The following is a 14,473-nucleotide window of genomic DNA, read 5'->3' on the forward strand; positions in this document are numbered from 1 at the left end:
ACAACATGCCTCTTAGCGCAACTTTTTGACAAATACTTGGTTTAGCAAGCGTTTTATGAAATGAGCGCTTTATATAAATTTGCCATATTTACTAAGATTACCTGCATAGTGTGGCTCAAGAGCTTGCATCTGACCTCCACTGTAGTCGAGATCTCCTGGAGAACAGGACCCGGGACAAGTTTGCCGCTCTGCATGGCAAGCAAATAGAAATTAACATGAGATACTTCGCCCGGTTCGCAGCTCCTCATCTCAGCTGGTGTCGGGAGTGGATTTGGTGTCTCGAAAGCCGTTGTTGCTGCTACCGCTGCTGCTGATGATGATGGAGATGGAGATGGAGACGAAGATGGAGGCGGAGCTGTGGAGCTACGCATGTGACGCAGCAACAACAATAAGGACAGCGACAAACATGCACAGCGGGGCACGGCCCGTAGAAAATATGAAAAATGTAAAACAAAAATCTGGCAGAAACTTTTCTAATTTAAAACTGCCAACACACAAAAAAAAAAGCGAATGCCAAAAATAAAATAAAGTACAGCAAAGAAACTCAGAAAAACGCCATTAAGTAAGGGGGTTGGGCGGAGCCAGGCAGTCCTTAAGCAAATCTTAATAATATCTGGATCACAGCTATGTTGAAAAAGGGTTCAACGTAATGGAAATATATAATTACATGTAAAAAAAAATATTTTCTTGTCATATTTTTTACAGGAAAACTTACTTATACGCAGAATCTTAAATTAAAAAGCCAAATAATATTTAACACAGGGTGATTTTGATTCTACACTGCAATCGCCGAAATTTCTTTATATTCTCTACTGACTCTTTTCATCATCAACCCGCCACCTTATAGAATTTTAACCCACCTCCTGCCAGTCAAAGTGCTCAGCAAATTATGTCTGTTGACAGTGCCGAAAGTGAAAGTCCTTTGCCTTTGCCAGCAGGACCTGCACATGCTGATGAATGCGAGGCCAAGAGATTTCAACTTTCTAATTTAATGCGACAACCAGACAAGTAAAGCGAACATGAAGAAGACAACGACAAAAGACAACGCAGAGTGCGGAGACAAATAAATGATACTGCAAATTATTTAGGCAGCCAACGCGGCGTATGCGCAATGTCTGTTTGACACAGCATAAACGAAGTTTTTGCCATATTGTTTTGGCTTCTTGGCTCGCCAACAAAACGTTTTATTTCCACACAAAAACTTTCGTGAAAAGTCATCTCTTAATTGAAAATTAACAGGCACAGAACAGATGTCATTGTGGTTTTGGTCTGATAGCGTCTGCCAATTGGTATATATATTACACATTATATTAATTCAAAAACACTGGGGTACGGCTTAAGAATGAAGTTATGAGTTAAAACAGAATTTTTTTTATTTAGTTTCCATGTTTTATAGCTAATTCGGTTTTACAGCATTGCAGGATGATAAACACTTAGACATAAATCGTTGCCGCATTCCCAGCAAACAACTGATTTGATTGCGCATCATAAAAAACACAGTTCCGAGCCTCGGAAGCATTGTTAACTCAGACGGGAAGACCTCGGGACCCCAATTAGGTTAGGACCTGACGGACAATGTCCGGCGGCAGCATGAAATTGTTTTTGCGCAAAGGAATCTCGCTCAGCTGGCGGTCAATGGGCGACCGGGTGTCATATAGCGATGGCGACTGACATATTATGGCCAAGGTCCCGAACACACAGGACAGCGTGAAGAGCCAGAGAAAGAAGCGGTCCAGCACCATCGATACGAACTTCCAGTCCTCCACAATCTGCGGCGATGAAACAATAAAAAGTAGATTTTTAATATCATTCGTTTCGTATCGTTTTTGCGGCTGAACAAAATTGGTTTTATACATTTTCGTCGGCTGAAAAAAAGGAAAGAGGGGAGGGGGGAGCGGCCAAATAAAATATGGCCCTGCGGCTGGTTTCCAATAAACTTGAATCGCAATAAAAATCTAAAGTTATGATTTAATATTTTACAATTGTTTGCTGCACATTTGGGACTTGGCCCAACGTTCAATGCATTCAATTCGAACTTAAGGGCAATAAACAATAATAAAAGCGGCAGGCGAAAGACCCCCCCGCTCCAGACGCCAAAAATATGGCCATGTAAACAATAACAAACGCCAAGGACTCCAGCCATCATCCACCATACACCAAACAGTATCTAGTACGAGTATCTTTAAGGAGGACACGCGTCAATAAAAATGGGCAACAAAAATAAGCACGTCGCGGATATGGCGGCCAAGTTGTGGACCCTGTGTACCCACCTCGTTATCCTTGTCGGCATCCTTGATATGCTGCGCAATAAATCTGACCGCACGCAACGCCTGCAGCACTTCGGGTGTTAAGTTGCGCGGTATCACATTGTCGGAATCTGTCAAGTTTCCGCCATGAAATGGCAAAAAATTGAAATAAAATATTGGAATAATAAATAAATGTGAGTAGCAAGAAAATCGCAACCCCCGGCTATGTGTGTGTGTGCATCTGCAAATATCTATGTGTGTAGGCATTTATGGGTTCGCATGAGTGGACAAATATTTTGGTCGCTGTCAGGACGCAAATTAACGCCGAAAGGCAAAAGGACTCTGGCTTAACGAAGCAACTAAATTATGCTCATCCTAAATGTGAAGTAAAATATTTACAGGGGACGTATAAAAACCCATAAAAAGGTTGCCTTGACATAAATGAATCATTATAGTAACATATATTTTAAAGGCCTTTAGAATATGTTAAAGTTTAATATATGTATGTATAGAATTTTATTTACTGTGAAAAATAAAATTTCGTCATCACATAAATTGAAAAAATGCGTTTCACCACTGTGTTTCAAACCCCCTTTGGAATTCCATTGACCACGACCATGCTAAAATTTCGACGGAATAAGCGGTTTTTGCCACCCCATTTTATTGCATTATTTGGCCAGATATTTTTCAGATTTCTGTGCTTGTGTGATATATTTGATTTCAATTTGATGCCGGCAGACATGCAAAATATTTGTGTGTTTTATGGTTAGATTTCACGCACTCACCCACAGAGTTCTGCATGCCATTATCGTAAGCGCCATCCTGGCTGTCCTTAAACTCGCTGGGAAAATCGCTGATGCTGTCACTGCAGGGGAAAACCAGCCCATGCCACAACACAAACAGGCAGGCCAAAGTCAAGTGTTTACTTTCAATTTCGCGAGTTGGTTGCCACTTACCGCACATCGATCTCGTTGGTGTACCCATTGCTCGGAGTGGAGTCATCGTAGTCGGGCAGAGTGTACTGCGTCCGCCGCATCATCATCAGCTTGGGCATGAAGTGCAGGAAGAGTTTCCGCACCAGCGGCGACATATTGTGCGTAGATGGAGATCTGTACCGCAGATATGTACACATTGCAAATATACCAGTGAAAGCAAAATAAAAGGTCGCCACAATAATGTGAATCTTACAAAAATTAGGTACATGGTACAAAGTAGGAAGTACGAGGTTTGCAATATGAGGTGTAAAATACAAGGTACAATGTACGAAGTACGAAGGTATGATGTATGAACTATGAGGTACGATTAACGGGGTATGATCATGGATTTGTAACTTTTCCCATGCATTATTCGCCCGCATCGGAACTCACCTGAAATGGATGTTCAGCACGCAGACCGTCGTCCAAACGGATAGCGAGACGAGTATCATGGTAAAGAGAAGGTACTTGCCCAGCAGGGGCACGGCCAACGAGGTTGGGGGGATAATTTCGGCCAAGAGCAGGAAAAACACGGTCAACGACACGAGTATCGAAATACATAACGTAACCTGTCAACGAAATGTTTACACAATTTCCACCTGTCGATATCTCTCGGCTATCGCTACCCACTCGATCCGACAGATACACGAGCCATCAAACGGTCAAACAGTCAAACAATCAAACCAACAATCAACCAACAACGACATTGAACACATAACAACAACCAAATGAAAACACAATCATAATAATTTGTTTAATTAATAAAGCCAATTACTGGTACGAAAAATATGATTGGCCAGGGAGATAATATATATTGTAATATTAACACTCCAAGGCCTTAAAATAAACATACGAATACTTTAACAAACAATTGGTCTTAAACAACGAAATGGCTACGTACTTCAGGACTGCATCGCGTATCCTGTGACTAAGCTAAAGACCCACAACTAACACACTCGCGAACGCACAATCTATGGGGATGGGACATCCTGCACCTACCCACATCAATCAATCATTCGAAGTTTACACGAAAACAATCAACACCAACAAATCAAAGGAACAAAGCGCATTTTACTACGTTTACATGTGAACTTTCTGAGTACGAGTGTATCTGTGTCAATCAAAAGATTCACTGTGTATCTTTTTCTTCGAAGTTTTTAAGTGGTTAAGTTTTTGATACAAAAAATGTTATATTGAATCACTTTGTATTAAATTCCTGTGTTGTTCAAATTTTGGAATTTTAAATTTTTAAAGTTACATTGCTTTAAAATCTTTTCTATTAAATTTAACAGTACGAAATGAATATCTATATGGAACCCAGAAAGCAGTAAGTATCTACTACGAAATATATTATTCCACGGCAATCTTACTTTGCTTAAAAACCTTAAAAATTTCAGGTGTATTACATGCTATTTAAAAAACTGAATAATCTTCTTTTTGATTCATATCGGGTTTATATATTATATCAATCTCGATGGGAAGCATGTATGTATTGTATCTTTACTTGAGCAATACGACTGAACGAACAAACTCTAGGGCAACGATAAAATGAATTCAACAACAAACTGCACGAGTCCAGTACGTGTTTGTTAGTGTGTGTTTATAAAGTGAATGTGTATGTAGGTGTAGGTGTGCCTGTGCTGAATGCAGGTGTCCTAGGTGTGTGTGTGTGTGTGTGTTTCAGTGAGCGGGTGTGTGAGTGCGCTGCTTAATTACAAGATACGCGATATGGAAAATTTTGCGAGTGGCTTTTTGACATTTTGAATACGACTCGATTCGGATTGGGTTCAATGTCGATATCGATTGCGCATTTGTATGCATTCGATGAAAATTTACGTTATGAGATTTCTCAACTCAGGACAGCACACATGATATTCAGCAAAAAATGTGGTGTACACGATATACATATGTATGATATATTCATATATATTTTCTGAGACGTAAATATCTGTGTGCTGCTTTCAAAAATTCTGATAGTTGCTGCTGCGAATGCGGAGCTGATTATTTGATGGATAGATAGAAAAAGCTAAATATCATTATGATATACACATTAGTTACAAAATTGGAGCGTAAAATAGAGAGAGTTTAAGATTGGAAAGAGCAGGAAGTTCAAGTTGAGCTCTTCTCGGAAAGAATTTGGATAGTGTTCGTTTAAAATATTTGTTTTTAAAAGCCAATTTAGAATTTGTAGTATCTGGCTAGGGAATGCAAGAGCTCAGCTTTAGGATAGCTGACTTAGCAAGACTTGAAAGATTGGGGAGTGATAGTTAAAGTAATTGAAAGGAGTTCGATTTGTGCATATGAAAAAGATAGCTCATCTAAGGTATAGGTTCATTGTAGAGTCAATGTTTTTGAGTGTTTTAAGTTATAGGGAGTACACTTAAGTGAATTTGCATTTGAAATTACTTCACAAAATTATTTTAAAAATATAAATTTAATAAAAATAAAGAAAGCATATGTACAAAAGCTATTTTTCAGTTTTCTAAGCTATAGGAAATCTAATTCTACGTGTTAAAATTAACAAAAACATGCTACGTGCCACAAAAAAGAAGGTATCACTCTCAGATTTTTGATCATTGAATTTGGAGGATCCATCTTTGTTACCTTTTCGCCCGAATCGCTGGGCAAATAAAAGACCAACACCGTGAGGAATGTTAAAGCCACACATGGCACAATCAAATTAACGGTATAGAACAAGGTCTTACGCCGCATGGTCAACTTAAATGTGATATCTAAAAAGAGAAGATACTCAACTGAAATGCAATGATGCAAAACAAATAACATCGTACCTGAAAAGGGTTCCAGTGTATCGGGGTAATACTCCTCATTTTTGGTAGCCGGCACTTCAAGTATGTCCCATTCCACAGACAAATAAAATTCCGTGAGATCGATGCCAACTTGCACTAGGTTACTGCCAGGAATCTGAAAAAAGATTGGGTTATTTATTGTAGAAGTTAAATTATTTAGATACCTAACCTGATCCAAATGCTTCAGATCCACTTGGGCACCATTGTAGGTCCATGAACCGAATTTCATGAAGCAAATTTGTTCGTCGTACGGAAAGTATTCGACATTCATCTCACAGGATGACTTGTATATAGCAGGTGGCTCCCAAAAGACTTCTCCCGTATACTTCAGAGTGGCTTTCGTCATCAGAGTTACCTAATAATATATATTTCAGTTAACTATGAACACATTATTGAGAACATCGAAGCTAACTTCATAGTTGCCATCCCAGTTGTTGTACAACACAATGTCCGGTACCCAAATGTGCTCAGATGGCACATACAGCTGTTCAACTCCGCCGTATTCCTCTGGATCCCATCGCAACTTGTAGTCGAACCAGCGCTTTAATAAAATCCATTAATAATAGATAATAACAGTATATGGCAGTGATAACTACCTGCTTCACCCACAGATTGGTGGTCATCACCTGATTCTTCAGATTGACCTCAATCAGCTGAGACAATTTCAGACCTAACCAAACCGTCAGGGTCTCCGTGTTGTTCACAACGGGCCTAATCAATCGATTGTAGTTGCTCAACAAATCATCATAGAGACGTTTGGTGTCCGGATTTGCCTCAAAACTTATTGGAGCTAGGAAAGTGGTGGTAATTCAGGGGAAAAACAGAGAAAAATGCCAAATTAAATTCCCAAACAAATGGAAAATTTCCCAAAACAAATTGCTGCGCAGACGCCGCTCTCTTGCTCTCTTGTGGGCGCAGCTTCCTGACATCTGTCAAATACTTGGGATACAGCATCAGGGTATCGGAATTTTCACAGGATTTTTCTCGGACTGACGCACAAGTTTTCGCAGCTTACCCGTGGAATTCGCCAACGGAACAAGTAGGAAAACACACAACAAACTCCAATGCCACATTTTGTTGCTGTTTTCTCTAGCTTTTTGTGCTACTTATTGCTTATAATTGAAGGTTTTTAACTAAACTTAACACATTTTGCTAGGAGTTTCCGTTTAATACAACCTCACGGTTGGAGAGTCCAATCGCAACTGAGTTGAGCCTTTTGACAGATGCTTCAACGGAGATGCTCGATAGCTCCTAAATGTTTTATCTAAAAGGATCCTGCCATTTATCGTGTCTTTCGCGGTTCTTTTGAATTATTTGTGTTAAAAGATAATAAAATAACATAACAGAATGAACAATAACAAAAGTAATTCTAATCAATACTAACAATATTAAAAACTGTAATCTCTTAATGGCAGTTAGTTTTAAAACCTAATAATAGGAATGAGCATTTTTTACGATATCATGCTTGTAATATGCATTTTCAGAGGCTCAACAACCCTACTTTCAACCTGTCGTCCTGACAACCTAGTTGTAGTTGCTTTGGCAACGTGTAACCAAAAACTAAGAAACACACAAGGGTGGTAAGAAAAGTGGCAGATAAAGTTTGGCAAAGAACGGAAGCAAAACAAAGAAGGCGAGGAAGAAGTAAACAAACTTTCGATTTTTTTTGCAGTCCTGGGTGATTCAGATTCAGAGAAATGGGATTCAAGGGCAAATATCCGCAGATGGTCCGTGAAACGGGCTTTAAACTGAGACAGTATCGCGATGGTCCACTGGATTGGAGACTTATGGGTATGGAAAATTATGTTAAAAGTAGTTAACACTTAGTTCATAGCGGTATTTCCGGCAGGATCCTATGAAACAGAGCGGATTCTCAGGGAGCAAAACTTCGAGCTGGTGGACAAGGCGTTGACCCACCTTTCTGAGGCTCCACTGGGCACAGTGCTGGAAACTCACATTCTGGACAGTGGCATTGCCAAGTACTTTGTGATGTCTCAGTATGCCATACAGTATTTGATGTGCTGTCGCACTTACCTGGACGAATGTGTCACAGATCTAAAGGAAGCGCATACGACGGCCCAGGAGGAGATAGCTACGCTGCGAAAGTCCCTGAGTGAGTCAAACAACGAAGTGGTGCAGCTGCACAAGAGAATCACCCAGATCGAGGCCATTCGCGAGGTGGTATACCCCTGTCATCTGTGCACTAAGAACTTCATCAGCAACGAGGCCTTGAATGTGCACATTGGTCGGAAGCATCGTGTGGCCTCACCGCCAAGTCTGACATCCGCCACCGGGAAGGAGAAGGATCGGGATAAGGCCACCGATGTGCACCTGATAAACACCATCAAAATGGAGCTGGAGATCAAGCAGCTAAAGGAGCGCCTGAATGCCGCCGAGCGGAATATTAAGGAGCGGAGCACGGGATCGAAGCGGGTAAGTCCGCGCCAGGAGCAGCGCCACGTGGGCATACAGAGCAATCTGGCGGAGCCAAAGGAGAAGGACGAGGACAGCGGAGAGGCCAGGCAAAGCGAGGCCAGCGAACGGAAGGAGCAACTCACAGGATTGGCGGAGCGACTGAGCAACTTTGAGGAGTGGCAAACGCAGCTCAAGCAGAGCAACGAACAGTTTATACAGGTAGAATCAAGTAATCCTTACTCCTGTGGAAGTACCATTACAATTTATATCCTTTCAGGACATTAACAAGAGGCTGGAGGGCCTGAGCCACGCACTCGAGCAGAGTAAACAGGCATCCGCCAGCACGCCTCCGCTGGAAGATCGGGTGGCCACGCCGTGTCTGGAGGATCTGGAGCGCATACTCACTGAGAAGGTGGCAGAGATTGGAAAGGTCAGCGCACACAGGCTGGAAGAGGTGGTCTATCACCTTGAGGAGGGCTACAAGGAGAAGCTAGGGGCACTGGAGCGAGAGCTCAAGCAGCTGAGTGTTCAAAAGGTGCAGCCAGAGCCTGTGCAGACTGTGCCAGTTGCCTCGAAAATACCCAAGCCGGTGGTTCGCAAGGAGGAAACCAACATTGATCGGATTCGCAAGCAGGTGGAGAGCGAGTTCCTCAAACAGAAACATGACGATGACACCTATTCCATTGAGGAGGCGCCACGAAAAGGTTCGGAGAAACCATTCCCACAGCTGGTGACCCAAGTTCAAGTGGTGGAAAAGGAGCAGCCAAGTGCTGGAAGTTCGGACAGCAATCCGACTTATACGAAATCTCCAAGGGAACCTGCTCCTAATAAGCAGGAAACGAAAGAAGCCACGGACGTAAGCGATAGTCTCAGCCAAGAAGAGACGGAGAACGAAGAGGAGCGCAGCCTGACAGAGGAGGAGGGGACCGATGTTCCCACCTCCGGGTCGGAAGCAGCACGAGAGGATCCAACGCCAAAAACAATCAAGCCTTCTGGAAGAATCATCAAGTGAGTGTTTCGATGTTAAGCTTTCTTAGAGTAATAATAATCCACATGTTTTAAGGAGCCCTCAAAAACCACTTACTCGCAAGGATGCCCGGAAGATGGTCAACCGGAAGTTGATGTCTCACGGCTTCGATATGAAGTCCAAAGGTATTTCGCATAACTCTTTGAAGAGAGTGAACTCCGAGCTGACAGAGCACCGCAACAAACTGAAACTGGTAAGCCTATAACTGCCAAAAACTAATGAACTTTTGACAATTCTGGAATACCCTTTAGCAACATCCACATTTTTACGCCACTCGAAATCGCATCCGCAAGTTTGTCGAAAAACTGTGCTCCGCCAAGTTCTCGGAACGCGCGGAAATGTTGCTGAAGCACAAGAGTCCACTCAAGCCAATGGAGGTTCCAGGCAAAGGGATCCCGAGGTCTGCGATCTCTGAAAAGTCTGAAGAGGATATAGCCAGCTCTCAAGGCGAAGAGCAGACGGATGAGCAAACGGATAGCAGCGAACAGCAAACTCGAAGCCCCAGTCCTCAAAGACTAGTTAGTCGCGATTTCAAGGCTCGTCTGGAGGAGATCCTGGTCAAGCCGGCGGCCACTATTCGAGGAGCTTCCAAGTCGTCCCTGAGTTCGAGGCCAGTTCCGCTGCCCAGGAAGCGGGTGATGTTCAACACCACGGAGGACGGGAAGAGCTTCAATGACAGCGATGATAACCTAAAATGAGTCAATAAAGATGATATTATAATACTTTGGGTATAAATGTCAACGATACGTTTAATAGCCAATATATCATAAGATAATTATATTCCTTTATGAGTACCTATCACCTGTTCAATGTACCGTACTTAACTAAAAAATATTGTTTTTTAAATGAATTTGCATATTCCGGTCACACTACCTTTTACCGATAGCTGCGCGCCGTGCAATGGATAGGCAATCGATAGGCAATCGACTCGCGCTGTAAACAATCGACGTCACTAACCAACGTAGATGAAAATTTTTTAGTACGTCGCGAGTAAAACGTGCATTAAATGCAATAAAAGGGCAGCTGGCTAAGGATCGGAACGATTGAAGTCAGCCAACCTCAGAGGGGTGAGCAACCGAGGCAGTGAATCCGCGAATCCGTGCATCCAGCTGACCAAAGGGCGAGATTAGCCCAGCACCGAGTTTCCATCCGCACACGGACACGGCGCACACACACACAGGCACACGCAGCCCGTGCCCATCGATGAAATAACATACATAACGAACGTATACCGAAAATACACGGGTTACGGGAAATAGCAGTTGCTGCAATCGGCGGATAAGCGAACTTCAGGAAGCTGAGCAAGCGGGCCCACAAAGATGTCGGATATCATGAACATCGACAGTATCATCTCGCGCCTGCTGGAGGGTAGGTGTTAGGGCTCCAACTTTTGATTACCTTGCCCCCACCCATCATCACCCATTCCCCACATGCCTTGCCACCCAACCACCGCCCACTCTCATCACCTTAACGTAAATTTTCCCTGCTTGGTTTTCCATTGCAGTGCGCGGTGCACGACCGGGAAAGAATGTTCAGCTATCAGAGAGCGAGATCCGCAGCCTGTGCCTCAAGTCCCGCGAGATATTCCTGTCGCAGCCCATACTCCTGGAGCTGGAGGCACCGCTGAAGATCTGCGGCGACATACACGGACAATATTATGACCTCTTGCGCCTGTTCGAATACGGCGGCTTTCCGCCCGAGTCAAACTACCTGTTCCTGGGCGACTATGTCGATCGCGGCAAGCAATCCCTGGAGACGATATGCCTGCTGCTGGCCTACAAGATCAAGTACGCGGAGAACTTCTTCTTGCTGCGCGGCAACCATGAGTGCGCCAGCATCAATCGCATCTACGGGTAAGTGGGGAGGCGGCTCCAAAAACAGGATGAAGCTTGATGAAATGGTTAGCAATCTGTTCAGTTCAGCACCGAAACAATTTGCTTTCCTGCTTAGATTACTGAAACTCATTTGATTACAATTTATATTATTCTTACGACTCGTATTTACTTCTGATGACTATGTACTTTTATACATGCTATAGAACTTATAGTTGTTTATTGTTTACGTGAGCTTTAAAAATTTCCCAGACATATTGATGTCTACTTATGCTTCCAAGCTTATTAATACTTTCTAGTTTATTGACGCACACAACGATATCCATTACAATTAAATTAGCCATACTTCAAATACATAAAGTAAATGCCACATTCTATAGCAATAATCCATAAAATTACTCAACTAATTGCACTTAATTGGCAGGTTCTATGACGAATGTAAACGTCGCTACACCATCAAGCTGTGGAAAACTTTCACGGACTGCTTCAACTGCCTGCCGGTGGCCGCCATCGTGGATGAGAAGATCTTCTGCTGCCACGGTGGCCTGAGTCCAGATCTGTCGTCCATGGAGCAGATACGACGCATCATGCGTCCCACAGACGTGCCCGATCAGGGACTGCTGTGCGATCTGCTGTGGTCGGATCCGGATAAGGATACCATGGGCTGGGGCGAGAATGATCGCGGCGTGAGCTTCACATTTGGAGCAGAGGTGGGTTCTTCGCATTACACTGTTCGCCACAATGTTGTTTATGCATTCGCTCTTGCAGGTTGTGGGTAAATTTTTACAGAAGCACGAATTTGACCTGATCTGTCGGGCTCATCAGGTAGTGGAGGACGGTTATGAGTTCTTCGCCAAACGTCAGCTGGTGACGCTCTTCTCGGCGCCCAACTACTGCGGGGAATTCGACAACGCGGGTAAGTGATCATTGTTCGGGGACTTTAGTCGGAGATAAACCTTGTTTATTTGGAGAACAACCACGTTGCACCCTTGTACTCGGTGATTTTGCCTGCCGATAAGCTGTCGGCAAGTGAAAGCTGGCAACCAGATTTAAATTCAACTCGGAAAATGCGCATTTAAAAATAATCAATAATCAATACCGAGAATGAAACTACCTATGCACGACACCCGCTTCTAATGAATTGATTAATCATTATTGATTACGTTTACAGGTGCCATGATGTCCGTGGACGACACATTGATGTGCTCCTTCCAGATATTGAAACCCGCCGACAAGCGACGATTTGTTTATCCCAACTTTGGCAGCTCAGGACGTCCTTTGACACCGCCACGCGGAGCTAACAATAAAAACAAGAAAAAATAAACACTGCACACCTCGAACGAAGCACAACAACAACAGCAACTACAAACGGCCACACACACAAAACACAAATAGGGAAAACAGAAAGGAGAATCCGTGTGTCCACATTCAACGGAAAGCGCAGAGAGTTTGTTTTTATCATAAACGTGTAATCGAATCGTGAGCAACGTTATATGGGGAATATGAATCTACACAAATTAGCCTATCTTTCATTTGAAAAGGAAAAAAAAACAAAAACAAATAAGGAAAACGAAACGAATGAAATGAAATTAAGAAACCAGAAAACACAAATCGAGACACTTTAGTTCAAACTAATGGTAGTGTAAGACACTGCATAAGCAAGAATATTTTATCTCCTAATGTATTAATTTTGTTATAATATTTCCTTGCGCAAAACCCACACACTCACACACACACACACACATACACATGCTCAGATCATCCGTACAGTAGGTACCATAAGTGCACGCACCGGTTGTATTTTAATTTGCATTTCCAACTCGCACAGCATTTTAATTATGTATGCCGATCCTGGCGGCACCTTTGGCAAAGGTCTTTAACCACACTTCCCTTCTTCCTTGTTTTTTTTTTTTGCGTATCTAAGGGAATATTAGCAAATGGTAACAATGTTAAATTTTATGTTAATTAAACTGTACGAGAATGCTTTTAAATGTGAGTTGAGGTTACTACATATTACATATGTATGTACTCGAAGCACGATTTATTTTTGTAATATTTGACATCGATACATGTTTACTTAGTTTTAAAACGAGGAAAGCAATTTTAGTTGCAAGCTACAAAAGCTTGAATTGTTTACACCAAAAATATTAAAATAAACAAATATTGTGAATATTTTTTAACTGTTTGCATTACACAAACACACACATACAGGCAAGCACGCACACACGATTTTAAGGAGAACCCTGAAAAGTATGTTTATATAGACAAAAATAAACCCGAATTGAAAATCTACCTTAAGGCGAACGCTTTTGAGCGGCACTGTGTGCTCTCTGCTGATGTCAGCGACGAGGCAGATAATGTTACCCCCTTTTAATCCCCCGCCCAGACGAAAGGAAAGCAGCGGCCCCAGACCCATTAAGTGCATGTGAAACTCACACGAAATATAGAAAAAAAAATCGAAACAAAAATAAGCAAGTAATAAAATATTTGTAAACAGCAGCGCAACAAACACAGACACAAACACTGTTTATCGTACAAGTGTACACTTTTGTGTATTTTGCATTCTACGACTAACGTCGCAACATTCTAGTGCTAAAGGCCGCCACATTCAATTACAAGTATTATGCCCAGGCAGGCAGGCAGCGATCCGGAGCGATGCAGCCGGACGCAAGTTACCCAAAATGGTTTCGTTTGTATAATCCAATCCAATCCAATCCCCGCCCGACAACCAAGCAACCTACTAACAACAATCGTGTAACCTACGGACAAAAAAAAAAAAACAAAACCAAAAGCAAAGCATGAGTCCTCTTCTATTTCACACTCTAGTACTCTGTTCAATGTTGTAATGAATTCAACGTATATTTACGACTATATATGTACTTGTAATAATGCGATCCAGTACGACATCGGCTGTTTTCAACCCCCAAAAAACACAAGTCATAAGAAATCTATAACGTAATATCGTAAAATTAAAGTGTAATTGACCCCAAGAAGGAAATTAGAAAAGACAGATGGGGTAAATTTATAATGCATTCAAAGCGTAAATTGCAAAAAAAATAAAATACAATAAAAAAATAACAAACAAAAAAATCATTTAAAAAAGAGCTAAAAAATGAAACAAAAAAATACAAATTAAACAAAATGAACACAATGACGAAGCACTTGTAACAAA

The 14,473-nt window shown here is 42.1% G+C and overlaps 3 protein-coding genes and 1 non-coding gene across 7 annotated transcripts; 2 read left to right on the forward strand and 2 right to left on the reverse strand.

The window, feature by feature from the left end:
• Positions 1–1,357: 1,357 nt before the first annotated feature.
• On the reverse strand, positions 1,358–7,236 carry nAChRbeta2 (nicotinic Acetylcholine Receptor beta2). 2 transcript variants are annotated; one of them, NM_079759.4, is made up of 11 exons: positions 7,043–7,236; positions 6,624–6,817; positions 6,440–6,568; positions 6,197–6,382; positions 6,010–6,142; positions 5,825–5,952; positions 3,614–3,789; positions 3,203–3,355; positions 3,032–3,111; positions 2,271–2,377; positions 1,358–1,769 (listed from the first exon to the last, which is right to left on the reverse strand). In NM_079759.4, the coding sequence occupies exons 1-11, from the start codon at positions 7,098–7,100 to the stop codon at positions 1,554–1,556; spliced, it is 1,560 nt and encodes a 519-aa protein (NP_524483.1). In that variant the 5' UTR covers positions 7,101–7,236; the 3' UTR covers positions 1,358–1,553. The 2 variants fall into 2 exon arrangements, with proteins under 2 accessions (NP_524483.1, NP_733002.1); NM_170147.3 differs by having other exon boundaries at positions 3,032–3,355; positions 3,614–5,952.
• Positions 7,237–7,407: 171 nt separating this feature from the next.
• Positions 7,408–10,258, forward strand: DZIP1. 2 transcript variants are annotated; one of them, NM_143006.2, is made up of 5 exons: positions 7,408–7,818; positions 7,877–8,661; positions 8,720–9,450; positions 9,506–9,662; positions 9,721–10,258. In NM_143006.2, the coding sequence occupies exons 1-5, from the start codon at positions 7,725–7,727 to the stop codon at positions 10,165–10,167; spliced, it is 2,214 nt and encodes a 737-aa protein (NP_651263.1). In that variant the 5' UTR covers positions 7,408–7,724; the 3' UTR covers positions 10,168–10,258. The 2 variants fall into 2 exon arrangements, with proteins under 2 accessions (NP_651263.1, NP_001262918.1); NM_001275989.1 differs by having other exon boundaries at positions 7,707–7,818.
• Positions 10,259–10,399: 141 nt separating this feature from the next.
• Positions 10,400–14,461, forward strand: Pp1alpha-96A (Protein phosphatase 1alpha at 96A). Of its 2 annotated transcripts, none has more exons than NM_001275990.1 (5): positions 10,400–10,837; positions 10,974–11,322; positions 11,726–12,011; positions 12,070–12,217; positions 12,473–14,461. In NM_001275990.1, the coding sequence occupies exons 1-5, from the start codon at positions 10,789–10,791 to the stop codon at positions 12,622–12,624; spliced, it is 984 nt and encodes a 327-aa protein (NP_001262919.1). In that variant the 5' UTR covers positions 10,400–10,788; the 3' UTR covers positions 12,625–14,461. The 2 variants fall into 2 exon arrangements, with proteins under 2 accessions (NP_001262919.1, NP_524484.1); NM_079760.3 differs by having other exon boundaries at positions 12,473–13,472.
• Positions 11,755–12,208, reverse strand: asRNA:CR44021 (antisense RNA:CR44021). The gene has a single exon (NR_074058.1).
• Positions 14,462–14,473: the final 12 nt, after the last annotated feature.

This window comes from Drosophila melanogaster, chromosome 3R, assembly GCF_000001215.4.
Source record: "Drosophila melanogaster chromosome 3R".
NCBI classification, from domain to species: domain Eukaryota; kingdom Metazoa; phylum Arthropoda; class Insecta; order Diptera; family Drosophilidae; genus Drosophila; species Drosophila melanogaster.

Coding starts and splice junctions, on each gene's coding strand:
- nAChRbeta2 (NM_079759.4), bottom strand. CDS start 7,100: ATGTGGCATTGGAGTTTGTTGTGTGTTTTCCTACTTGTTCCGTTGGCG. Junction 3,356..3,613: donor GTGCTGAACATCCATTTCAG/GTGAGTTCCGAT, acceptor TCTGCGGTACAG/ATCTCCATCTACGCACAATA. Junction 2,378..3,031: donor TGGCATGCAGAACTCTGTGG/GTGAGTGCGTGA, acceptor GAAACTTGACAG/ATTCCGACAATGTGATACCG.
- DZIP1 (NM_143006.2), top strand. CDS start 7,725: ATGGGATTCAAGGGCAAATATCCGCAGATGGTCCGTGAAACGGGCTTT. Junction 7,819..7,876: donor ACTGGATTGGAGACTTATGG/GTATGGAAAATT, acceptor TATTTCCGGCAG/GATCCTATGAAACAGAGCGG. Junction 8,662..8,719: donor GCAACGAACAGTTTATACAG/GTAGAATCAAGT, acceptor ATATCCTTTCAG/GACATTAACAAGAGGCTGGA.
- Pp1alpha-96A (NM_001275990.1), top strand. CDS start 10,789: ATGTCGGATATCATGAACATCGACAGTATCATCTCGCGCCTGCTGGAG. Junction 11,323..11,725: donor AGCATCAATCGCATCTACGG/GTAAGTGGGGAG, acceptor CTTAATTGGCAG/GTTCTATGACGAATGTAAAC. Junction 12,218..12,472: donor CGGGGAATTCGACAACGCGG/GTAAGTGATCAT, acceptor TTACGTTTACAG/GTGCCATGATGTCCGTGGAC.